Raw genomic sequence first — 27,500 nt, forward strand, 5'->3', positions numbered from 1 at the left:
GGTCATGGCCTGAAGGGAGGACAAGGCCTCCAGGGCGTCAGCCGGCACCTCTGTCAGGGAGTTGTCATCCAGCCACAGGTGACGTAGAGACTGGAGGCCGTCGAAGCAGCCCCGAGGAATACTGGAGATGTGGTTGGCATCCAGACGACTGGTCAGAGAGAGCGAGAGAGAGAGAGAGAGAAGAGAGAGAGAGAGAGAGAGAGAGAGAGAGAGAGAGAGAGAGAGGAGAGAGAGAGAGAGAGAGAGAGAGAGAGAGAGAGCGAGAGAGAGAGAGAGAGAACAGGACACAGTTAAAAAATAATAGGAAAAGCCTCAGGTAATGTAAGCAGAGGACCACCCTGCAGGGTTTCGTCTGATGAGATTTTGATTAAAGAGCAGTGAGGTGTCTTAGGGCCCCTCATCACGCCGTCTGGATCTCAACCATCTCACACACGATCTGTCCATCACGTCTCCCCAGCGGGAGTAGGTCTGACCCAGACTAACACAGTGTGTGTTCCTCAGTTACGGGGAACTGAGCAGAACTTTATTCATTCATTCAAGGTTTCACCTGGGTGTTGTTGAGAGGGGAACGTTTTGGCTTGGCCTGGGCTATGTATGGATGCCAGCGGTGGGATAATAGCCAAAGAGATGTAGCTGTGTGTGTGTGTGTGTGTGTGTGTGTGTGTGTGTGTGTGTCATGCCCCTCTCTCCCATCACTACAGATGCTATATATATATATATATATATATATTATGTATTTATTTCATTTATTTCATAAACAAAGTTATGCAACACCCAATTCCCCTGTGTGAAAAAGTAATTGCCCCCATTACACTCAATAACTGGTTGTGCCACCTTTAGCTGCAATGACTCCAACCAAATGCTTCCTGTAGTTGTTGATCAGTCTCTCACGTCGCTGTGGAGGAATTTTGGCCCACTCTTCCATGCAGAACTGCTTTAACTCAGTGACGTGTGGATTTTCAAGCATGAACTGCTCGTTTCAATTCCTGCCACAACATCTCAATTGGGATTAGGTCTGGACTTTGACTAGGCCATTCCAAAACTTCCAATTTGTTGCTTTTTAGCAATTTTCATGTAGACTTGATTGTGTGTTTTGGATCATTGTCTTGCTGCATGCATCCCCAAACCATCACACCACCACCACCATGCTTGACCTTTGGTATGATGTTCTTACTGTGGAATGCAGAGTTTGGTTTTCGCCAGGCATTACTGGAACCATGTCGTCCAAAAAGTTATACTTTTGAATAATCTGTCCATAGAACGTTCTTCCAAGAGTCTTGATGATCATCCAGGTGCTTTTTGGCAAACTTGAGTCAACTTTTTGGACGAGATGGGTCCCATTATGCCTGGCGAAAACCAAACTCTGCGTTCCACAGTAAGAACATCATACCAAAGGTCAAGCATAGTGGTGGTGGTGTGATGCTTTGGGGATGCTTTGCTGCCTCAGGACCTGGACGACTTGCCTTAATAGAAGGAACCATGAATTCTGCTCTGTATCAGAGAATTATACAGGAGAATGTCAGACCATCCGTCTGTGAGCTGAAGCTGAAGCGCAGCTGGGTCATGCAGCAAGACAATGATCCAAAACACACAATCAAGTCTACATGAAAATTGCTAAAAAGCAACAAATTGGAAGTTTTGGAATGGCCTAGTCAAAGTCCAGACCTAATCTCAATTGAGATGTTGTGGCAGGACTTGAAACGAGCAGTTCATGCTTGAAAACCCACACGTCACTGAGTTAAAGCAGTTCTGCATGGAAGAGTGGGCCAAAATTCCTCCACAGCGACGTGAGAGACTGATCAACAACTACAGGAAGCATTTGGTTGGAGTCATTGCAGCTAAAGGTGGCACAACCAGTTATTGAGTGTAAGGGGGCAATTACTTTTTCACACAGGGGAATTGGGTGTTGCATAACTTTGTTTATGAAATAAATATGTAATTGTTGTGTTATGTGTTCACTTATGTTCCCTTTATCTAATATTAGGTTTTGGTTGAAGATCTGATAACATTCAGTATCACAAATATGCAAAAGTAGAGAAAATTAGAAAGGGGGCAAATACTTTTTCATAGCACTGTATATATATTCACCACTCTGACTGATACCTTGGGTCTTCTACGTCTGGCCGACTTCAAATCCCTTTAAAAGCCTATATACAGTTATATAGAGCCTATATACAGTTATATAGAGCCTATATACAGTTATATAGAGCCTATATACAGTTATATACAGTTATATACAGCCTATATACAGTTATATAGAGCCTATATACAGTTATATACAGTTATATACAGCCTATATACAGTTATATAGAGCCTATATACAGTTATATACAGCCTATATACAGTTATATACAGTTATATACAGCCTATATACAGTTATATACAGCCTATATACAGTTATATACAGCCTATATACAGTTATATACAGCCTATATACAGTTATATACAGCATATATACAGTTATATACAGCATATATACAGTTATATACAGCATATATACAGTTATATACAGCATATATACAGTTATATACAGCCATTTCCCATTTCTATTTTTGTAAGCGCTGGTTTCTCACTGTGGAGTATTTACGAGACAGCCCAGGAAAAATACATTAAAGAAACGCCCAGATCAGCAAGACTAAACAGAATGGACAGTCGTTCATTATGAAGTTGACTGTCAAGTGTGTGTGTGTGTGTGTGTGTGTGTGTGTGTGTGTGTGTGTGTGTGCGCGTGCGTGCTTGCATGTGTGTGTGTGTGTGTGTGTGTGCGCGTGCGTGCTTGCATGTGTGTGTGTGTGTGTGTGTGTGTGTGCATTCTGAATCACATGGAGGGTGTTACACAGTGACAGTGGGATGAATGGAGAGGTGCACGGCCCTCTTTCCAAACAAGACGAGGTTCTATCAACAAAGTGCTTCAGGAAGGATGCAGCAGCCCTGCCCTGTACCCTCCAAGGCTAACCCACAGTTTAAACACACTAATATTCCTAATAATAATAATATTAAAACCCCATAAAGAAGAAGAAGAAGAAGAAATGAGTTCCTATCCTAGTCAGCCGTGTGTACTCTGCCACAAATGAAAAAGCTCAGCCAAACGGACCTCCCGCTGATCTGTTTTCCTCTGTCCTCCCTACACTACCGCTGATCTGTTTTCCTCTGTCCTCCCTTCACTACCGCTGATCTGTTTTCCTCTGTCCTCCCTACACTACCGCTGATCTGTTTTCCTCTGTCCTCCCTACACTACCGCTGATCTGTTTTCCTCTGTCCTCCCTACACTACCGCTGATCTGTTTTCCTCTGTCCTCCCTACACTACCGCTGATCTGTTTTCCTCTGTCCTCCCTTCACTACCGCTGATCTGTTTTCCTCTGTCCTCCCTTCACTACCGCTGATCTGTTTTCCTCTGTCCTCCCTACACTACCGCTGATCTGTTTTCCTCTGTCCTCCCTACACTACCGCTGATCTGTTTTCCTCTGTCCTCCCTTCACTACCGCTGATCTGTTTTCCTCTGTCCTCCCTACACTACCGCTGATCTGTTTTTCCTCTGTCCTCCCTTCACTACCGCTGATCTGTTTTCCTCTGTCCTCCCTACACTACCGCTGATCTGTTTTCCTCTGTCCTCCCTACACTACCGCTGATCTGTTTTCCTCTGTCCTCCCTACACTACCGCTGATCTGTTTTCCTCTGTCCTCCCTACACTACCGCTGATCTGTTTTCCTCTGTCCTCCCTACACTACCGCTGATCTGTTTTCCTCTGTCCTCCCTTCACTACCGCTGATCTGTTTTCCTCTGTCCTCCCTACACTACCGCTGATCTGTTTTCCTCTGTCCTCCCTACACTACCGCTGATCTGTTTTCCTCTGTCCTCCCTACACTACCGCTGATCTGTTTTCCTCTGTCCTCCCTTCACTACCGCTGATCTGTTTTCCTCTGTCCTCCCTACACTACCGCTGATCTGTTTTCCTCTGTCCTCCCTTCACTACCGCTGATCTGTTTTCCTCTGTCCTCCCTACACTACCGCTGATCTGTTTTCCTCTGTCCTCCCTACACTACCGCTGATCTGTTTTCCTCTGTCCTCCCTACACTACCGCTGATCTGTTTTCCTCTGTCCTCCCTACACTACCGCTGATCTGTTTTCCTCTGTCCTCCCTTCACACTGAACACAAAGGTAACTAATTAGGACCAATCCTTCCTACCCAATATCTCCTCTCTCGCTCTCTCTCTCCCAGGTTGCATCCCAAACGGCACACTATTCCCTTATTAGCGCATTACTTTTGATCAGGGACGTTTGGGCTCTGGTCAAAAGTAGTGCACTGTGTAGGGAATAGGGTGCCATTTGGGACTCATCCACTATCTCCTCTCCAGTATTTTCACAAACCTGGTGTCGGCAGATTTCAAAGGCCCTCTGCATTAAAGCAGAGGGATAGATAAAGGCATTGTTCACTAATCCTTTCCTGGACTGGCCAGGGCCGTAAAAAACGCCTTGGTTGGCACGGGGCTTTGAAAAGTTAGTCTCCTTCTGGCATAGCAGAGAGAGAATCGGTGTTGGAGCCTCAATTACGACTCAAGTGTCTGCCTGGGACCCATTTCAACAAAGAGGAGAGGAGAGGAGGGTAGCTCTGAGGGCCAGGGGGGCCACTACTCAAATGAAAAGACAACCACTTCAGAAAAGCCAGGACGTTTTAATCGACACACTCTTTAAAAAGCCTTGCGCAGCAGCTGCATTGCGTCACCACTATAGTTGAGATTTTCTGCATCTTGTTTTTTTCCTCCCTCCCTCCCTCCCTCCCTCCCTCCCTCCCTCCCTCCCTCCCCTCCCTCCTTCCTTCCCTCCCTCCTTCCCTCCTTCCCTTCCCTCCCTCCCTCCCTCCCTCCCTCCCTCCCTCCCTCTCTCCCTCTCTCCTTCCCTCCCTCCCTTCCTCCCTCCCTCCTTCCTTCTCCCTCCTTCTCCCTCTCTCTCCTTCTCTCTGTCTCCTTCTCTCTCTGTCTCCTTCTCTCTCTCTCCTTCTCTCTCTCTCCTTCTCTCTCTCTCCAGGCATTTCTTCCTCTGTGTCTAGAGCTATGCTCAGCGTCAATCTTCGTAAACAACAACATTGACCACCGGCAGTGCAATGATGAGATGAGCCTCTCCTGACCCGTGTGCGTGTGTCTGTGTGTGTGTGTGTGGCTCATGGAACTGTTTGCATGGCTGAGATCATTTCCCCGACTCAGGCTCTTTTAGCCTCTGGCTCCAAACAGTTACATTTTCCCCAAATTACAGCAAACCCCAACAGTGGCCAGGGAACCTAAATGAGTCTCTCTTCAATTAGATACAACTCATTCAGGAAGAGGAGCGGGAACAAGAGACTGTAAAGCTGATTGGCTGTTATATCACCTATAAAGTATTAAGTTGGGCTATTTGTTATATAGGAGGCTATTGACATGCATTTGTTCACTCCAAGAAGGAGACGGAATCCATGTTAAATAGTGGAGCTCACAGACTATAATATCACCTGTATATATTATATGACTGCGCTATTTGGAATATAAGAGGATATTGTTCAGGTTTATTTCTCTTTCTATAGCAGAGGGGCTTCCGTCGGAGGTGGACGGACGGGGAGGATGAGGAGAGGGAAAGTGAAGCGCCCTCCTCATAACTCTGGCTCACAAGGTGGTCCGAGTGGAAACTTTAGACTCCGCTTCATCCAATCAAAATTCCCCAAGGAGGGGCACATCTGCCGGGCTGTTGGAATGGCTGAGAGGGGAGGAGAGCAGAGAAGAGCAGGGGTTGATTGGAGAGGGGGGAGGCGGGGGAAGGAGTGAGGTTGGGGGTGGGGTGGGATGTTCAGGAGTGGTCCGCCTGCTTACAGCTCTCATTAACACACTGCAGGGTGAGTGACAGGCAGCTCTCATTAACACACTGCAGGGTGAGTGACAGGCAGCTCTCATTAACACACTGCAGGGTGAGTGACAGGCAGCTCTCATTAACACACTGCAGGGTGAGTGACAGGCAGCTCTCATTAACACACTGCAGGGTGAGTGACATGCAGCTCTCATTAACACACTGCAGGGTGAGTGACAGGCAGCTCTCATTAACACACTGCAGGGTGAGTGACAGGCAGCTCTCATTAACACACTGCAGGGTGAGTGACAGGCAGCTCTCATTAACACACTGCAGGGTGAGTGACAGGCAGCTCTCATTAACACACTGCAGGGTGAGTGACAGGCAGCTCTCATTAACACACTGCAGGGTGAGTGACAGGCAGCTCTCATTAACACACTGCAGGGTGAGTGACAGGCAGCTCTCATTAACACACTGCAGGGTGAGTGACAGGCAGCTCTCATTAACACACTGCAGGGTGAGTGACAGGCAGCTCTCATTAACACACTGCAGGGTGAGTGACAGCAGCTCTCATTAACACACTGCAGGGTGAGTGACAGGCAGCTCTCATTAACACTGCAGGGTGAGTGACAGGCAGCTCTCATTAACACACTGCAGGGTGAGTGACAGCAGCTCTCATTAACACACTGCAGGGTGAGTGACAGGCAGCTCTCATTAACACACTGCAGGGTGAGTGACAGCAGCTCTCATTAACACACTGCAGGGTGAGTGACAGGCAGCTCTCATTAACACACTGCAGGGTGAGTGACAGGCAGCTCTCATTAACACACTGCAGGGTGAGTGACAGCAGCTCTCATTAACACACTGCAGGTGAGTGACAGGCAGCTCTCATTAACACACTGCAGGGTGAGTGACAGGCAGCTCTCATTAACACACTGCAGGGTGAGTGACAGGCAGCTCTCATTAACACACTGCAGGGTGAGTGACAGGCAGCTCTCATTAACACACTGCAGGGTGAGTGACAGGCAGCTCTCATTAACACACTGCAGGGTGAGTGACAGGCAGCTCTCATTAACACACTGCAGGGTGAGTGACAGGCAGCTCTCATTAACACACTGCAGGGTGAGTGACAGGCAGCTCTCATTAACACACTGCAGGGTGAGTGACAGGCAGCTCTCATTAACACACTGCAGGGTGAGTGACAGGCAGCTCTCATTAACAACTGCAGGGTGAGTGACAGCAGCTCTCATTAACACACTGCAGGGTGAGTGACAGGCAGCTCTCATTAACACACTGCAGGGTGAGTGACAGGCAGCTCTCATTAACACACTGCAGGGTGAGTGACAGGCAGCTCTCATTAACACACTGCAGGGTGAGTGACAGGCAGCTCTCATTAACACACTGCAGGGTGAGTGACAGGCAGCTCTCATTAACACACTGCAGGGTGAGTGACAGGCAGCTCTCATTAACTGCAGAATAACACCTAGCCTTGAACCATCCAGCACCCTCTCACCCACACACAACGTCCTTGGGTGGTTGATTCAGATCACATCGTGTGTGTGTACGGAGTGGGGGGGGGTCCTGACCACACACACACTGCGTGAGGGAGCAGAGAAGAAGTCATTCCACTGATACACATGGCTAAGTATTTAGCTATTTTCCTGTCTCTCAAGTTCATTTACGCTATTTGTGTATTTTCACTTTGAATTGTTGACAGAAGCGTGTTTAGTAAATATGGTACGGATCACATTTCGGCCATCACGGAGAGCTCTGGAGAGTTCTAAGATGTAGATGTATATTTGTGGAGGGGGGAGGAAGGGAGAAGGGGGAGGAGAAGGGAGGAGGGGGAGGAGAAGGGAGGAGAATGGGGGAGGGGGAGGAGAAGGGAGGAGGGGGAGGGGAGAAGGGAGGAGGAGGAGAAGAGAGGAGAATGGGGGAGGGGGAGGAGAAGGGAGGTGAAGGGAGGAGGGGGAGGAGGAGAAGGGAGGAGGGGGAGGAGAATGGAGGGGGAGGAAAATGGAGGAGGGGGAGGAGAAGGGAGGAGGGGGAGGAGAAGGGAGGAGGGGGAGGAGAATGGAGGAGAGGGAGGAGAATGGAGGAGGGGAGGAGAATGGAGGAGGGGAGGAGAAGGGGGGAGGGGGAGGAGAAGGGGGGAGGGGGAGGAGAAGGGGGAAGGGGAGGAGAAGGGGGGCGACACATCTCAGAGCCAGGAGGTCCATGCTTGTCTCAGAAGAATGGGAGTCATTTTATATTGACGTTTCCTGCAGAGACCCAGCTCTGTGATCTAAACCTGGCAGAGACAGACAGACGCAGCCAGCCACTACGCTCTGGTCTGGTCTTCTCTGGTCTGATCTGGTCTTGTCTGATCTGGTGTGGTCTGGTCTTCTCTGGTCTGATCTGGTCTTGTCTGATCTGGTGTGGTCTGGTCTGATCTGATCTGATGATCAGAGAGCACAAGACTCCTGTCTGCCTGCCTGCCTGCCTGTCTGTCAGTTTGCCTCTCTGTTTGTCTGCCTGCCTGCCTGTCTGTCAGTTTGCCTCTCTGTCTGTCTGCCTGCCTGTCTCCCGTATGAACGTCAGGTTGTCTTCCTTTAAAGAGTCAGTCAGTCAGGAGCCAGTCACTGTCTGTAATTACCCTGCACCTAAACAATAACGCTTTCAGACCAAAAACAGACACATTGTCTGAGGAGACAAACGCTCGTTCCAACCCACTGCCTGTTGTCTGCTCCTGTCTCCGGTCTGAGACAATAAGAGAGGAGAGCTACCTGGTGGAGAGCTACTCCCCCTCCTCCGCCCCACCCAGCCCCACCCAGCCCAAGCCTGACTGGAACAGTGACCTGAGATGTCAGTCTTGTTTGTCGTCGGGTTGAAAGGGGATTCTGTAATCCTCTCCCTGCCCCTCCTCCCTGGCTCTGTAACCTCTCCCACAGCCCATAGAAAAGCTGAAAGGTCAATTGAGGCAGCCATTCTTGTCTCTCAATTCACTGGTTCTGTGTTCTGTGTCAGTCCTGCGTGGCTGAAAAGGTGTTTTGCAGTCCTCCACCCTAGCAGCCCGCGGACGCTCCCCAACATAACTCTTTCAACAACCTCTCTGAGAAAGATACATCAGCAAATTGACATTTTATCGGGCCAGTTATACACCGTTCAATTCACTGTTTCAATGTGTGTGCAACTGTACTAAGATACAGCAATTAAATTATAGTTGAGTGAATGTCATCATCTTCTCTCTGATTTTATTGGTTTATTATTTCAAATACTTTGTTTTGATGGGAAACTGAGAGAGCATCTGCACAGCAGCGCAACCAACTGCCTTCTTCTGATAACCAACTGTCCCTCAGAGGAAGGAAATATTTATAGTGGGTCTTTTATTTCTTAAAAGTTGAGGCACCCATCCCCATCCTTTCAACCTTCTCCCGCCCCTCCGCCACTCCGACTCGCCCTTCGCTCCGGAGGCAACATTTAGGAAACAAAAAGAGCCCAAAAGGAGCTGTCCATTAACTCTTACTGAAGACCACTGTTACTGAAGATACTGTCTGCATCCCAAATGGCACCCTATTCCCTTTATAGTGCACTGCTTTGGACCAGGGCCCTATGACCAGAGCCCCTAGTGTACCATTTGGGACCAACTCTGTCTGTACAACACACATTCAGACCTGTTGAGGTGAACAACAGCTGCTCTGTTCTCCCTGCCAACGTGCTCTGAGAGAGACAGACGCCGTATGGGACAATGCTTATTAATGAATGTGATCTTAGACTGATATTCCACATGCATTTGGAGAAAAAAAGACAGAAAGGTAAAGAGAAGAGAAGGGATACAGATTCCAGCTGGACTCCAGTGAAAGACAATCTGCATTCAGCTCTCCTACTTTCACCACTGATCAAAGATAATGCTCTCTCTATGGGCCCACATGGATTTAGACTCTCTATTCCAACTCCCCCTGTACCCCACCCCCATTTCACACAAACCTCTCCCACCCCTCCAACCCCATCAGTCCCCAGGACCAAGGCCCCATTCCCGTCCCCCAGCCCCGTTTCATATGGTAATTAACAGTCCAGGCCATTTATGGAGAGGGAGAGAGAGTGAGAGCCTGATAAAAAACACAGTAATTGTTGCTGAGACCGAACGTGGAGATGGCCTCTAGTTGCCTGGAGATTTCTTTAAAAGGAGAAGACAAAGTCAAGGATAGACAGGGGACAGATAGAGAGAGAGCAGAAAGATAGAAGAGAGAGGAGAAAGAGAGAGAGGAGAAAGAGAGGAGAGGAGAGAGAAAGAGGAGAGAGGAGAAAGAGGAGAGAGAGAGAGATCAAAGCAAAATCACAGCCTACTTGAACAGAGCAATACTCAATCATGAGGCATCAAAGCCAAAGGAACTGAATAATATGAAGATCTGCTATAGATGGAAGGAAAGTAGTGTTGAAACCTACCAAAAAACAATTAGGAAACAACAAATTCAATACCTTCTAGACAACTTCCTGGACAAAACGTTCCACTGTAATAGTGAAGGTGTAAACTTGGCAGTAGAAAACCTAAACAGTATATTTGACCTCTTAGCTTCCCTATCAAATCAAAACATTTCAAACAGAAAACCTAAGAAAATTAACAACAATGACAAATGGTTTGATGTAGAATGCAAAAACCTAAGAAAGAAATTGAGAAACCTATCCAACCACAAACATAGAGACCCAGAAAACCTGAGCCTACGCCTTCACTATGGCGAATTGCTAAAGGTTAAATAAAAGGTTAAAAAAATCACTAAAACAATGCAGAAATACACTACGGAAAAAGAAGGAACTGCACACGTCAGAAATCAGCTCTATGTAATTGAAGAATCTATAGACTTTAAAATACTTCTGGGAAAATTGGAAATACACTAAATAAACAACAACATGAAGGGTTATCTATCCAAAACGGAGATGTGTGGGTAAACCACTTCTCCAAACCTGAAGGGTTATCCATCCAAAACGGAGATGTATGGGTAAACCACTTCTCCAAACCTGAAGGGTTATCTATCCAAAACGGAGATGTATGGGTAAACCACTTCTCCAAACCTGAAGGGTTATCTATCCAAAACGGAGATGTATGGGTAAACCACTTCTCCAAACTTGAAGGGTTATCTATCCAAAACGGAGATGTGTGGGTAAACCACTTCTCCAAACTTGTTGGCCTTATAACAAAGAACAAACAGCAAAAACATATACATGATCAAATACAAATCTTAGAATCAACTATTAAAGACTACCAGAACCCACTGGATTCTCCAATTACATTGAATGAACTACAGGACAAAATACAAACCCTCCAACCCCAAAAGGCCTGTGGTGTTGATGGTATCCTCAATGAAATGATAAAATATACAGAAAACAAATTCCAATTGGCTATACTTAAACTCTTTAACATCATCCTTAGCTCTGACATCTTCCTCAATATTTGGAACCAAGGACTGATCACCCCAATCCACAAAAGTGGAGACAAATTTGACCCCAATAACTACCGTGGGAAATATGCGTCAACAGCAACCTTGAGAAAATCCTCTGCATTATCATTAACAGCAGACTCGTACATTTCCTCAGTGAAACCAATGTACTGAGCAATGTTAAATTGGCTTTTTACCAAATTACCATACGACAGACCACATATTCACCCTGCACACCCTAATTGACAAACAAACAAACCAAAACAAAGGCAAAGTCTTCTCATGCTTTGTTGATTTCAAAAAAGCGTTTGACTCAATTCCGTATGAGGGTCTACTATACAACTTCATGGAAAGTGGTGTTGGGGGAAAAACATTAGACATGATAAAATCCATGTACACAAACAACAAGTGTGCGGTCAAAAATGGCAAAAACACACACATTTCTTTCCACAGGGCCGTGGGGTGAGACAGGGATGCAGCTTAAGCCCCACCCTTTTCAACATATATATCAACGAATTGGCGAGGGCACTAGAACAGTCTGCAGCACCCGGCTTCACCCTACTAGAATCTGAAGTAAAATGTTTACTGTTTGCTGATGATCTGGTGCTTCTGTCACCAACCAAGGAGGGCCTACAGCAGCACCTAGATCTTCTGCACAGATTCTGTCAGACCTGGGCCCTGAGAGTGAATCTCAGTAAGACAAAAATAATGGTGTTCCAAACAAGGTCCAGTTGCCAGGACCACAAATACAAATTCCATCTAGTTGCCCTAGAGCACACAAAAAACGATACATACCTCAGCCTAAACATCAGCGCCACAGGTAACTTCCACAAAGCTGTGAATGATCAGAGAGACAAGGCAAGAAGGGCCTTCTATGCCATCAAAAGGAACATAAAATTCGACATACCAATTAGGATCTGGCTAAAAATTATTGATTCAGTTATAGAACCCATTGCCCTTTATGGTTGCGAGGTCTAGGGTCCGCTCACCAACCAAGAATTCACAAAATGGTACAAACACCAAATTGAGACTCTGCATGCAGAATTCTGCAAAAATGTCCTCTGTGTACAACGTAAAACACAAAATAATGCATGGAGAGCAGAATTAGGCCGATACCCGCTAGTTATCAAAATCCAGAAAAGAGCTGTTAAATTCTATAACCACCTAAAAGGAAGCGATTCCCAAACCTTCCATAACAAAGCCATCACCTACAGCGAGATGAACCTGGAAAAGAGTCCCCTAAGCAAGCTGGTCCTGGGGCTCTGTTCACAAACACAAACAGACCCCACCGAGCCCCAGGACAACAACACATTTAGACCCAACTAAATCATGAGAAAACTAAAAGATAAATTACTTGACACATTGGAAAGAATTAACCAAAAAACAGAGCGAACTAGAATGCTCTTTGGCCCTAAACAGAGAGTACACAGTGGCAGAATACCTGACCACTGTGACTGACCCAAACTTAAGGAAAGCTTTGACTATGTACAGACTCAGTGAGCATAGCCTTGCTATTGAGAAAGGCCGCCGTAGGCAGACCTGGCTCTCAAGAGAAGACAGGCTATGAGCACACTGCCCACAAAATGAGGTGGAAACTGAGCTGCACTTCCTAACTTCCTGCCAAATGTATGACCATATTAGAGACACATATTTCCCTCAGATTACACAGATCCATAAAGAATTCGAAAACAAAGCCAATTTTGATAAACTCCAATATCTATTGGGTGAAATACCACAGTGTGCCTTCACAGCAGCAATATGTGTGACCTGTTGCCACAAGAAAAGGGCAACCAGTGAAGAACAAACACCATTGTAAATACAACCCATATTTATGTTGATTTATTTTCCCATTTGTACTTTAACTATTTGCACATTGTTACAACACTGTATATAGACATAATATGACATTTGAAATGTCTTTATTCTTTTGGAACTTCTGAGTGTAATGTTTACTGTTAATATTTATTGTTTATTTCACTTTTGTTTACTATCTACTTCACTTGCTTTGGCAATGTTAACATACGTTTCCCATGCCAATAAAGCCCTTAAATTGAATTGCATTCAGAGAGAGAGAGAGAGAGAGAGAGTTGAAGCTCATTCCTATTGTGAGGTGAGCTGAAAAAGGTGCTTCTTTAATTTCGACGGGGCAGCAGCGATGTTGGACGAGGAAGTAGATAGATACTCACAGAGAATGGAGGTTCCTGAGGTTCTGAAGGGCTTCACCTGGAACCTGTCGTAGCTGGTTGTTCTGAAGCATCCTGCATTGGAACATAAAACACAAGAGATCGTCAGGGCAAGGGGGAAGAAAACTGATGGTGCACCTGAAAGGCTCTCTACGACTTAGGTAACATCTATCAGAGAGAGGTGACACTGACACAGAAAACAGACCTTTTTAGATCCGTTGGCTTGTATGGTCTGAGTCTTTTCCTTTATACTGTAGCTTTAGGGTAGACTCTGTGTTTATATAGCCTGAGCTTTAGGGTAGACTCTGTGTTTATATAGCCTGAGCTTTAGGGTAGACTCTGTGTTTATATAGCCTGAGCTTTAGGGTAGACTCTGTGTTTATATAGCCTGAGCTTTAGGGTAGACTCTGTGTTTATATAGCCTGAGCTTTAGGGTAGACTCTGTGTTTATATAACCTGAGCTTCAGGGTAGACTCTGTGTTTATATAGCCTGAGCTTTAGGGTAGACTCTGTGTTTATATAGCCTGAGCTTTAGGGTAGACTCTGTGTTTATATAGCCTGAGCTTTAGGGTAGACTCTGTGTTTATATAACCTGAGCTTTAGGGTAGACTCTGTGTTTATATAGCCTGAGCTTTAGGGTAGACTCTGTGTTTATATAGCCTGAGCTTTAGGGTAGACTCTGTGTTTATATAGCCTGAGCTTTAGGGTAGACTCTGTGTTTATATAGCCTGAGCTTTAGGGTAGACTCTGTGTTTATATAGCCTGAGCTTTAGGGTAGACTCTGTGTTTATATGAGTGGATAGTCATCTAAGTGTCAGAGTACTGAGGCAGAACGAACACAGAACAAAACACAGCATTGTCCTACTGCAGGGTTCTTCAATTCCGGTCCTGGAGGGCCGAAACACTTCTGTTTTTCTATTTCTACCTGGTAGTTAATTGCACTCACCTGGTGTCCCAGGTCTGAATTAGCCCCCTGATTAGAAGGAGAGGATGAAAAACAGAGGTGTTTCGGCCCTCCAGGACCGGAATTGAAGAACCCTGTCCTACTGTAATGTGTGGAATCATTAAAATAGGATACAAATAGAATCAAATAGAATATCCTAATGCACACAGATCATCCAGAATATTCTGTTCTGGAGTTTGGTGTAGGGTTAACGCAGCCAAATCTGGACCACTTATACACACCGGCGACGGGGTTACGAATCCCGCCTCGGCCCCTACTCTCTGTCTCCCTCTATATCTGTCTCTCTCTCTCTCTACTTCCGACGGTCACTGTCCGTAAAACAATAAAATACTTCAACAAATATGTATAAATTCTAATATCATATCGCTAAATCCCTTGAGAAAACGACATCTCCGGACTGTGTTACTCCATCATCTAATCTACTGTCCGTTTGTACATGAACAAACTGGGTGTTGAATCTTGATCCAGAGTTCCGTAGTAGGCAGCAGAACGTTGGATGTGGACAGTGCCCAAACATGTTGGAATTCAGGCTTACAGGCAGATGTTCTCTCTCTCTCTCTCTCTCTCTCTCTCTCTCTCTCTCTCTCTCTCTCTCTCTCTCTCTCTCTCTCTCTCTCTCTCTCTCTCTCTCTCTCTCTCTCTCTCTCTCTCTCTCTCTCTCTCTCTCTCTCTCTCTCTCTCTCTCTCTCTCTCTCTCTCTCTCTCTCTCTCTCTCTCTCTCTCTCTTCTCTCTCTCTCTCTCTCTCTCTCTCTCTCTCTGTCTGTCTCTCTCTCTCTGTCTCTCTCTCTCGCTCTCTCTCTCTCCTACTCTCTCTCTCTCTGTCTCTCTCTCTCTCCTACTCTCTCTCTCTCTCTCTCTCTCTCTCTCTCTCTCTCTGTGTCTCTCTCTCTCTGTGTCTCTCTCTCCTACTCTCTCTCTCTCTGTCTCTCTCTCCCTGTTTGAGCGAAGCTGCGAATGTAACAAACACAAATAACTTCATGAGCTCATCTGATTGGCTGTGAAAGTGTATCACATTCCTCCAATCTGACCACATTCCTCTTCTCCCCAGATGTCCAGTATATGTCAAACTCTTCTTGACAGTAACCACAACAAAAGCATCCTCGGACAATGGTAGTGCAGCATGTGTAACCGCAATCCCAGGAGAAATGAAAATGAAACAATGGTTTCTAGAACAAACATCTATATTCCTCTGAAGAGAAGACCAGACCAGCTGCTATCGCTAATATTCTTTGGGGGGTAAAAAAAGTGAATATACATCAACTTTTACATTTATAAATCTTTCACTTTCAACTACAAAAAGCATTTTTTTCAGATTGATAACTTACACTACGTTATCAAAAGTATGTGGACACATCACATTTCATTCCAAACTCATGGGAAACGAGCCTCCACTCTTTTCACTATATGTTGGAACATTGCTGCGGGGACACAAGAGCATTAGTGAGGTCGGGCACTGATGTTGGGCGATTAGGCCTGGCTCGCAGTCGGCGTTCCAATTCATCCCAAAGGTGTTAGATGGGTTTGAGTTCAGGGCTCCGTGCAGGCCAGTCAAGTTCTTCCACACTAATCTCGACAAACCATTTCTGTACAGACCTCGCTTTGTGCACGGGGGGGCATTAAGATTTCCCTTCACTGGAACTAAGGGGCCTAGCCCGAACCATGAAAAACAGCCCCAGACCATTATTCCTCATCCACCAAACTTTACAGTTGGCACTATGCATTCGGGCAGGTAGCGTTCTCCTGGCATCCGCCAAACCCAGTTTCGACCGTCGGAATGCCAGATGGTGATGCGTGATTCATCACCCCAGAGAACTCATTTCCACTGCTCAAGAAACCAATGGCAGCGAGCTTTACACCACTCCAGCCGACGCTTGGCATTGCGCATCGTGATTTTAGGCTTGTGTGCGGCTGCTCGGCCATGGAAACCCATTTCATGAAGCTCCGGACTAACAGTTCTTGTGCTGACGTTGCTTCCAGAGGCAGTTTGGAACTCGGTAGTGAGTGTTGCAACCGAGGACAGACGATTTTTAGGTGGTAGACGCTTCAGCACTCGGCGGTCCCGTTCTGTGAGATTGTGTGGCCTACCACTTCGCTGCTGAGCCGTTGTTGCTCAGAAACGTTTCCACTTCAAAATAACAGCACTTACAGTAAACCGGGGCAGCTCTAGCAGGGCAGAAATTTGACGAACTGACTTGTTGGAAAGGTGGCATCCTATGACGGTGCCACGTTGAAAGTCACTGAGCTCTTCAGTAAGGTCATTCTACTGCCAGTGTTTGTCTATGGAGATTGCATGGCTGTGTGCTCGGTGGTATACACCTGTCAGCAACAGGGTGTGTCTGAATTAGCCAAATTCACTAATTTGAAGGGGTGTCCACATACTTTTGTATATATAGTGTACGTGTTGCTTGATGTACATCCTTTATACAAGTTACGAAGTACAAAAGGGCCGCTCTCGCAAACAAATCTCTTTGAAGTCTTCAAGAGGAAGAAGGAGAGAAGGTTGTACAGAGGGAGGAAATGAACCCATAGAGACACCAGACAAGATTATCTCATTGTGACAAATGATAAGGTTCAATATTCCTGCTGCGGCTTCATAAAAAAAAAAAAAAAACTGGCCGTTTCACAGGAAATTTACTTTTACAAAGCGCACTTACCTTGGACATTTGTTCTGCATGTCACAAACAGGTTTTTATTAACTTTTATGAGATCCGCACTGCCGGCACAGATGTTTCTGGTACAGGGTAATAAATTAAAACCCTGCCTGTAGCCTTAACATGTGTATTTAGGTATAAAACTCTACAACTGTAGGGACTGCTAGTGATTATCCATAGTATTCATATCAAAGAGGTGTTATTTTATGAATGTACGTAGTGAGGCACCACAACAAAGAGTTCAGTATGAGTCTTCCAATGGAGCAACGGTCTCAGATGTTCGAAGGGTCACAGGACAACTATCTCACCACCACACAAAATAACATGTTTATTTCATTTTTCTAGTCAGCAAAGAAACGTATATAAAACTGTCAGCAACTGTAAAAAGTTTGACATGTCAAGGCCTTGTCAGAGAGAGAAAGAGAGAAAGAGAGAGAGAAAGAGAGAGAGAGAGGGGAGAGAGAGAGAGAGAGAGAGAGAGAGAGAGAGAGAGAGAGAGAGAGAGAAAAAAGAGAGAGAGAGAGAGAGAGCTGGGTAGCACTGACATGTTGATGGAGATGTATCACCCTGAATCCTCCCTCTTCCCAGATCTCCCTCCTTTCCTCCCTCCTTCCCAGATCTCCCTCCTTTCCTCCCTCCTTCCCAGATCTCCCTCCTGTCCTCCCTCCTTCCCAGATCTCCCTCCTTTCCTCCCTCTTCCCAGATCTCCCTTTCTTTCTCCCTCTTCCCAGATCTCCCTCCTTTCCTCCCTCCTTCCCAGATCTCCCTTTCTTTCTCCCTCTTCCCAGATCTCCCTCCTTTCCTCCATCCTTCCCAGATCTCCCTCCTTTCCTCCCTCTTCCCAGATCTCCCTCCTTTCCTCCCTCTTCCCAGATCTCCCTTTCTTTCTCCCTCTTCCCAGATCTCCCTCTTCCCAGATCTCCCTCCTTTCCTCCCACCTTCCCAGATCTCCCTCCTTCCCAGATCTCCCTCCTTTCCTCCCTCCTTCCCAGGTCTCCCTCTTCCCAGATCTCCCTCCTTTCCTTCCTCCTTCCCAGATCTCCCTCCTTTCCTTCCTCCTTCCCAGATCTCCCTCCTTCCCAGATCTCCCTCCTTTCCTCCCACCTTCCCAGATCTCCCTCTTCCCAGATCTCCCTCCTTTCCTTCCTCCTTCCCAGATCTCCCTCCTTCCCAGATCTCCCTCCTTTCCTCCCACCTTCCCAGATCTCCCTCCTTCCCAGATCTCCCTCCTTTCCTCCCCCCTTCCCAGATCTCCCTCCTTTCATCTCCAGAATGCCTTGAGGTTTCATGACAGACAGGGAGGCTACAAGGCTGAAGCATGAAGCTGAAACTCCCTGAAGCTCCTATCTGCTGTAGGTAGAACTGGGTTTTGTTCCTAAAGGCACCCTATCCCCTATATAGTGCATTACTTTTGACGAGTAGTGCACTATATAGGGAATAGGGTGCCATTTGGGATACAGCCAGGGCCTTACAGGGCGATCCATCCACAAAGCACTTCTCAGGCAATTTTCTCAAAGTGGCAAAATTGCTTTCCAATACTTTCCTAAGACTAACCCCTTTTAACACCAATTACTATAAATTACCAGCACATTTTCATAATTAAAGATTCCTGCGAATCATCTGATCCCTGTCCAAGGCTCTTTCTGGGGAGACTGAGAGGTAGCAGGAGAAACAATGACCTTCAGGTCAACTCACAGTAAAAACACTTCTGCTGAGAAAACAGAGATAATCGCCTCTGGTTTGAGACGGAGACAGAGAGAGAGAGACAGAGTGAGTGAGAGAGAGAGAGACAGAGAGAGAGACAGAGAGAGAGAGAGAGACCTGGAACCTATTGACTCACCACAAGATGTCCGCACCTTGGAAGAGGTGGGTGAAAGATGGTTGAAAGACACGGTAGGAGAGGTTTACTTACAGCACTTTGAGATTGAAGAGGCCGGAGAATGCTCCTTTGGGAAAGTGCGTCAAATCGTTGCCTGCAAGACGTCTGTGAAGAGAAGGGAACACAAAAAAAAGAGAGATGAAATGATGCATTTTTATGTTTCTTTCTTGTCATGTGGAGCTCATTTTGCTGTGAAACAATGAAGGGCCGATAGATGGGGAGATTCTATTAGGTGCCAGGTGATTCACTGGAAGAGGATTCTAGGGTCCAATGTCCATGAGATTTAACCTCTGTCAAGGTTTTCCTCCTCATCATCTGCTACTCAGATAACAGGATGTCTCTGTTCCAAATGGCACCCTATTCCCTAAATAGTGCACTACTTTTGACCAGGCCCCAAAAGTAGTGCACTATATAGGGAATAGGGTCCTATTTGGGACGCATTCCATCCATGTGAAGCCAATCCGTCAACGCTTGGCTCGCTGCAATGGAAGAATGCACCAGATATACATATTCAATTGATATTTACATGACAAATACACCAGACAAATTCAATTGGAGATGGAAAGATAGCAGTAGTTATGCAAACTTTGATTTCTTTCTACAAAGGAATCAGATTGAATCAACCTTCCAGGCATGTATCCATGCCAATACAGATGTCCATAGGAAAGAAAATCAGCCTTCGGAATGGTGCAGAGACATGGGAAACAACAAGATGCTTTCAACATCATCTGCCACCATGAAAGCAAAACATCTCAATCGAATCTGGCATTGGTTTGTGTGCATGTTTTGTCACATGGCGGCATCAAGCCAAGGTGCCCATCTGCAGGACAATCAACATGTGTTAATATATTACAACATGAGTTGGACTGTGTCTACATTGACAGTCTCTGTTCAGTACTGTCATCAACATGTGTTCCACCACTACAACTTGACCCAGGACTTTCACTGTACACTACTGTGACCTCCCTTCAGTCATCAACATATCTACAGAGGACCATCCACAGAGGACCATCCACAGAGGACCATCCACAGAGGACCATCCACAGAGCACCATCCACAGAGGACCATCCACAGAGGACCATCCACAGAGGACCATCCACAGAGCACCATTCACAGAGCACCATTCACAGATTACCATCCACAGAGCACCATTCACAGAGGACCATCCACAGAGGACCATCCACAGAGGACCATCCACAGAGGACCATCCACAGAGGACCATCCACAGAGCACCATCCACAGAGGACCATCCACAGAGCACCATCCACAGAGGACCATCCACAGAGGACCATCCACAGAGGACCATCCACAGAGGACCATCCACAGAGGACCATCCACAGAGCACCATCCACAGAGCACCATCCACAGAGGACCATCCACAGAGCATTAAACGTGTCTGACTGAACATGAACTAAGGCTATCAGTCTATTGCCACAGTCTTGTATCTCTACTGTGGGTCATATTAATTAGAGCACACCATAGTGAAACGCTTTGCAATGGAAAACTGAAAAAAAAAGTTCAGGTAGTCCCTCCCCATTTCAGTCCGTTTTCTTTTGTTTGGTGCCTAATGAATACGACCCTGATGTACAGTGATATTGTGTCTCAGAGAGGGGAAGGGCACAGCACCAGCAACCCCAACATTCCTCAGTCGGGTCGGCCGGGAGGTCAGGGATCCGTAAATACCCAATGTGCACTTTCCTGTGTTCTGTCACTTGGGTGCTGTTTCTGACGGGGCGGCGCTGAATATCGCCCCCGCTGGGAAAGACAGAGGGGGAGGCCCTCGGCCCCGGGCCCCCGACCACGGCCCTGTGAATCAGACCACTCAGATCACTCAGTGTGTGTGTGTGTGAGCGTATGTGGTCCTGGTACGGGGTTGCCAACAGACTGGAACAGCACCTAGCATCATGTTCTGGGCTTCAGAGTCGGGGTCAGGCTGAGTCCAGTTGGCGAGGGTGGCAGAGAGATCAATCGCTACCACCCTGATCCCCCTACGCACACATCTCAGGAAAAACACCATGTCTGACCCAAAATCTCCCTCCCTCCCTGTCTGACCCAAAATCTCCCTCCCTCCCTGTCTGACCCAACATCTCCCTCCCTCCCTGTCTGACCCACCCAACATCTCCCTCCCTCCCTCCCTGTCTGACCCAACATCTCCCTCCCTCCCTGTCTGACCCAACATCTCCCTCCCTGTCTGACCCAACATCTCCCTCCCTGTCTGACCCAACATCTCCCTCCCTGTCTGACCCAACATCTCCCTCCCTCCCTGTCTGACCCAACATCTCCCTCCCTCCCTGTCTGACCCAACATCTCCCTCCCTCCCTCCCTGTCTGACCCAACATCTCCCTCCCTCCCTGTCTGACCCAACATCTCCCTCCCTCCCTGTCTGACCCAACATCTCCCTCCCTGTCTGACCCAACATCTCCCTCCCTCCCTGTCTGACCCAACATCTCCCTCCCTCCCTCCCTGTCTGACCCAACATCTCCCTCCCTGTCTGTCTGACCCAACATCTCCCTCCCTCCCTGTCTGACCCAACATCTCCCTCCCTCCCTGTCTGACCCAACATCTCCCTCCCTCCCTGTCTGACCCAACATCTCCCTCCCTGTCTGACCCAACATCTCCCTCCCTGTCTGTCTGACCCAACATCTCCCTCCCTGTCTGTCTGACCCAACATCTCCCTCCCTGTCTGTCTGACCCAACATCTCTCTCCCTGTCTGTCTGACCCAACATCTCCCTCCCTGTCTGTCTGACCCAACATCTCCCTCCCTGTCTGTCTGACCCAACATCTCCCTCCCTCCCTCCCTGTCTGACCCAACATCTCCCTCCCTGTCTGTCTGACCCAACATCTCCCTCCCTGTCTGACCCAACATCTCCCTCCCTGTCTGTCTGACCCAACATCTCCCTCCCTGTCTGTCTGACCCAACATCTCCCTCCCTGTCTGTCTGACCCAACATCTCCCTCCCTCCCTGTCTGACCCAACATCTCCCTCCCTCCCTCCCTGTCTGACCCAACATCTCCCTCCCTGTCTGTCTGACCCAATATCTCCCTCCCTGTCTGTCTGACCCAATATCTCCCTCCCTGTCTGTCTGACCCAATATCTCCCTCCCTGTCTGTCTGACCCAATATCTCCCTCCCTCCCTGTCTGTCTGACCCAATATCTCCCTCCCTCCCTCCCTGTCTGTCTGACCCAACATCTCCCTCCCTCCCTGTCTGACCCAACATCTCCCTCCCTGTCTGTCTGACCCAACATCTCCCTCCCTGTCTGTCTGACCCAACATCTCCCTCCCTGTCTGTCTGACCCAACATCTCCCTCCCTGTCTGTCTGACCCAACATCTCCCTCCCTCCCTGTCTGACCCAACATCTCCCTCCCTCCCTGTCTGACCCAACATCTCCCTCCCTCCCTGTCTGACCCAACATCTCCCTCCCTGTCTGTCTGACCCAACATCTCCCTCCCTGTCTGTCTGACCCAACATCTCCCTCCCTCCCTGTCTGACCCAACATCTCCCTCCCTGTCTGTCTGACCCAACATCTCCCTCCCTGTCTGTCTGACCCAACATCTCCCTCCCTGTCTGTCTGACCCAACATCTCCCTCCCTGTCTGTCTGACCCAACATCTCCCTCCCTCCCTGTCTGACCCAACATCTCCCTCCCTCCCTGTCTGACCCAACATCTCCCTCCCTGTCTGTCTGACCCAACATCTCCCTCCCTGTCTGTCTGACCCAATATCTCCCTCCCTGTCTGTCTGACCCAACATCTCCCTCCCTGTCTGTCTGACCCAACATCTCCCTCCGTCCCTGTCTGACCCAATATCTCCCTCCCTCCCTCCCTGTCTGACCCAACATCTCCCTCCCTGTCTGTCTGACCCAACATCTCCCTCCCTGTCTGTCTGACCCAACATCTCCCTCCCTGTCTGACCCAACATCTCCCTCCCTCCCTGTCTGACCCAACATCTCCCTCCCTCTCTGTCTGACCCAACATCTCCCTCCCTGTCTGTCTGAGCCAACATCTCCCTCCCTCCCTCCCTGTCTGTCTGACCCAACATCTCCCTCCCTCCCTGTCTGTCTGACCCAACATCTCCCTCCCTCCCTGTCTGACCCAACATCTCCCTCCCTCCCTGTCTGTCTGTCCCAACATCTCCCTCCCTCCCTGTCTGACCCAACATCTCCCTCCCTGTCTGTCTGACCCAACATCTCCCTGTCTGTCTGACCCAACATCTCCCTCCCTCCCTGTCTGACCCAATATCTCCCTCCCTCCCTGTCTGACCCAACATCTCCCTCCCTCCCTGTCTGACCCAACATCTCCCTCCATCCCTGTCTGTCTGACCCAACATCTCCCTCCCTCCCTGTCTGACCCAACATCTCCCTCCCTCCCTGTCTGACCCAACATCTCCCTCCCTCCCTGTCTGTCTGTCCCAACATCTCCCTCCCTCCCTGTCTGACCCAACATCTCCCTCCCTGTCTGTCTGACCCAACATCTCCCTCCCTCCCTGTCTGACCCAACATCTCCCTCCCTCCCTGTCTGACCCAACATCTCCCTCCCTCCCTCCCTGTCTGACCCAACATCTCCCTCCCTGTCTGTCTGACCCAACATCTCCCTCCGTCCCTGTCTGACCCAACATCTCCCTCCCTCCCTCCCTGTCTGACCCAACATCTCCCTCCCTCCCTGTCTGACCCAACATCTCCCTCCCTCCCTCCCTGTCTGACCCAACATCTCCCTCCCTCCCTGTCTGACCCAACATCTCCCTCCCTCCCTGTCTGTCTGTCTGACCCAACATCTCCCTCCCTCCCTGTCTGTCTGACCCAACATCTCCCTCCCTGTCTGTCTGACCCAACATCTCCCTCCCTGTCTGTCTGACCCAACATCTCCCTCCCTCCCTCCCTGTCTGACCCAACATCTCCCTCCCTGTCTGTCTGACCCAACATCTCCCTCCCATCTCTCAGACCTGCTCTACTGGCTCATACTATACTGGACCAGTCCCAAACTGCACCCTATTCCCTATATAGTGCACTACTTTTCACCCAGAGTCCTATGGGAACCCTATGGGCCCTGTTCAAACGTAGTGCACTACATAGGGGATAGGGATTTGGGCCGGAGACACTGTGTGTTGGCTGGCTCTGTATTGACCCCTGGTGTGTTTTACCACTGGGCTCTCTCTGTGGTCTGATGGTCTGAGACCTGTGACCACTGGGCTCTCTCTGGTCTGATGGTCTGAGACCTGTGACCACTGGGCTCTCTCTGTGGTCTGATGGTATGAGACCTGTGACCACTGGGCTCTCTCTCTGGTCTGATGGTATGAGACCTGTGACCACTGGGCTCTCTCTCTGGTCTGATGGTATGAGACCTGTGACCACTGGGCTCTCTCTGTGGTCTGATGGTATGAGACCTGTGACCACTGGGCTCTCTCTCTGTGGTCTGAGACCTGTGACCACTGGGCTCTCTCTCTGGTCTGATGGTATGAGACCTGTGACCACTGGGCTCTCTCTCTGGTCTGATGGTATGAGACCTGTGACCACTGGGCTCTCTCTCTGGTCTGATGGTATGAGACCTGTGACCACTGGGCTCTCTCTCTGGTCTGATGGTATGAGACCTGTGACCACTGGGCTCTCTCTGTGGTCTGATGGTATGAGACCTGTGACCACTGGGCTCTCTCTCTGGTCTGATGGTATGAGACCTGTGACCACTGGGCTCTCTCTGTGGTCTGATGGTATGAGACCTGTGACCACTGGGCTCTCTCTCTGGTCTGATGGTATGAGACCTGTGACCACTGGGCTCTCTCTCTGTGGTCTGAGACCTGTGACCACTGGGCTTCTCTGTGGTCTGATGGTCTGAGACCTGTGACCACTGGGCTCTCTCTCTGGTCTGATGGTATGAGACCTGTGACCACTGGGCTCTCTCTCTGGTCTGATGGTATGAGACCTGTGACCACTGGGCTCTCTCTCTGGTCTGATGGTATGAGACCTGTGACCACTGGGCTCTCTCTCTGGTCTGATGGTATGAGACCTGTGACCACTGGGCTCTCTCTCTGGTCTGATGGTATGAGACCTGTGACCACTGGGCTCTCTTTCTGGTCTGATGGTATGAGACCTGTGACCACTGGGCTCTCTCTCTGGTCTGATGGTATGAGACCTGTGACCACTGGGCTCTCTCTCTGGTCTGATGGTATGAGACCTGTGACCACTGGGCTCTCTCTCTGGTCTGATGGTATGAGACCTGTGACCACTGGGCTCTCTCTCTGTGGTCTGAGACCTGTGACCACTGGGCTCTGTCTGTGGTCTGATGGTATGAGACCTGTGACCACTGGGCTTCTCTGTGGTCTGAGACCTGTGACCACTGGGCTCTCTCTCTGGTCTGATGGTATGAGACCTGTGACCACTGGGCTCTCTCTCTCTGTGGTCTGAGACCTGTGACCACTGGGCTCTCTCTCTGGTCTGATGCTATGAGACCTGTGACCACTGGGCTCTCTGTGGTCTGATGGTATGAGACCTGTGACCACTGGGCTCTCTCTCTGGTCTGATGGTCTGAGACCTGTGACCACTGGGCTCTCTCTGTGGTCTGATGGTCTGAGACCTGTGACCACTGGGCTCTCTCTCTGGTCTGATGGTCTGAGACCTTTGACCACTGGGGCTCTCTCTGGTCTGATGGTATGAGACCTGTGACCACTGGGCTCTCTTTCTGGTCTGATGGTATGAGACCTGTGACCACTGGGCTCTCTCTCTGGTCTGATGGTATGAGACCCGTGACCACTGGGCTCTCTCTGGTCTGATGGTATGAGACCTGTGACCACTGGGCTCTCTCTCTGGTCTGATGGTATGAGACCTGTGACCACTGGGCTCTCTCTCTGTGGGCTGAGACCTGTGACCACTGGGCTCTCTGTGGGTCTGATGGTATGAGACCTGTGACCACTGGGCTCTCTCTCTGTGGTCTGAGACCTGTGACCACTGGGCTCTCTCTCTGTGGTCTGAGACCTGTGACCACTGGGCTCTCTGTGGTCTGATGGTATGAGACCTGTGACCACTGGGCTCTCTCTCTGTGGTCTGAGACCTGTGACCACTGGGCTCTCTCTCTGTGGTATGAGACCTGTGACCACTGGGGCTCTCTCTGTGGTCTGATGGTATGAGACCTGTGACCACTGGGCTCTCTCTGTGGTCTGATGGTATGAGACCTGTGACCACTGGGCTCTCTGTGGTCTGATGGTATGAGACCAGCTGGGAGGCTGTGGGGAACACAGGAACCATAGCAAGAGATGGCAAACTGATGGCAAACTGTCAACCTCTCTCACGTATTGAAGACTAGGTCAAACGGCCCCAAGATATCATGACCCCAAGATTTGATTGATTTGATTGGACGGTCTGGCTAGGAGACCCTTATGTGATTATATCACTGTTCAATTAGCAATGATTTGGGGGTGAAACGTCATTATCGTTCAATGGTAATCACAAATGTTTATTCATTCTAAGAAGTGTACATTTATTGTTGAAAAGTATTGCACAATGCAAGGGTATCTTATTGTTGAAAAGTATTGCACAATGCAAGGGTATCGTACTGCTCCATTCTGCTAGTGCATTTCTTAACAAAAACGTCCCAACACGATTTTGTCATCAATTCCATGCGGGTGACATCATGTGATTTCCAGAAAAACAAGCCGATGGGATGGAATTCAACCTTTCAAGGAGGGGTCAGAGTGCAGACTGACGGAGCAAATACTTCACATACATGAGACTCTTGACATGGGACTGAGCGACCTAGCATACACACACCCCATACACACACACCGTACACACACACCGTACACACACACCATACACACACACCGTACACACACACCATACACACACACCGTACACACACACCATACACACACACCGTACACACACACCGTACACACACCCGTACACACACACCGTACACACACACGTACACACACACACACACACACACACACACCCCATACACACACACCGTACACACACACGTACACACACACCGTACACACACCATACACACACACACCCCATACACACACACCAGTACACACACACCGTACACACAACACCGTACACACACAACCCATACACACACCCCTACACACACACACCACACACACACACACACACACCGTACACACACACACACACGTACACACACACACCATACACACACACCATACACACACCTACACAACACGTACACACACCCCGTACACACACCATACACACACCCCGTACACACACACCTGTACACACACCCCTACACACACACCGTACACACACACCGTACACACACCCCATACACACACACACCGTAAACACACACACACCATACACACACACCTTACACACACACACACTGACGGAGCAAAAATACACCGTACACACACACACAATATACAACCTGGGCCTGGTTCAGTCCCAATGGTATCTATTGTGAGAAACACCCGCTCCTCACCCCACTCAACAAGCCCTCTGACAGGGCACTGTTTATATCTGGAGGCCATATGCTAGCAGCTACACACACACACACACACACACACACACACACACACACACACACACACACACACACACACACACACACACACACACACACACACACACACACA

The 27,500-nt window shown here is 48.6% G+C and overlaps 1 protein-coding gene across 1 annotated transcript in view; it reads right to left on the bottom strand.

Annotated features, from left to right (window-relative positions):
- Positions 1 to 9: 9 nt before the first annotated feature.
- LOC311119058 (leucine-rich repeat-containing G-protein coupled receptor 5-like) overlaps positions 10 to 27,500 on the bottom strand; it is a gene marked incomplete at its 3' end in the record, with an annotated part of 76,030 nt that continues 48,539 nt past the window's right edge. Inside the window, exons 3-5 of the mRNA XM_084193810.1 lie at positions 18,938 to 19,009; positions 13,413 to 13,484; positions 10 to 148 (exon numbers count right to left, since the gene is read on the bottom strand). Coding sequence (XP_084049936.1) covers positions 10 to 148; positions 13,413 to 13,484; positions 18,938 to 19,009 — 283 coding nt within the window. The remainder of the gene's footprint in view (positions 149 to 13,412; positions 13,485 to 18,937; positions 19,010 to 27,500) is intronic.

This window comes from Coregonus lavaretus, assembly GCF_964263955.1.
Source record: "Coregonus lavaretus genome assembly, contig: HAP1_SCAFFOLD_829, whole genome shotgun sequence".
Taxonomy (NCBI): Eukaryota; Metazoa; Chordata; class Actinopteri; order Salmoniformes; family Salmonidae; genus Coregonus; species Coregonus lavaretus.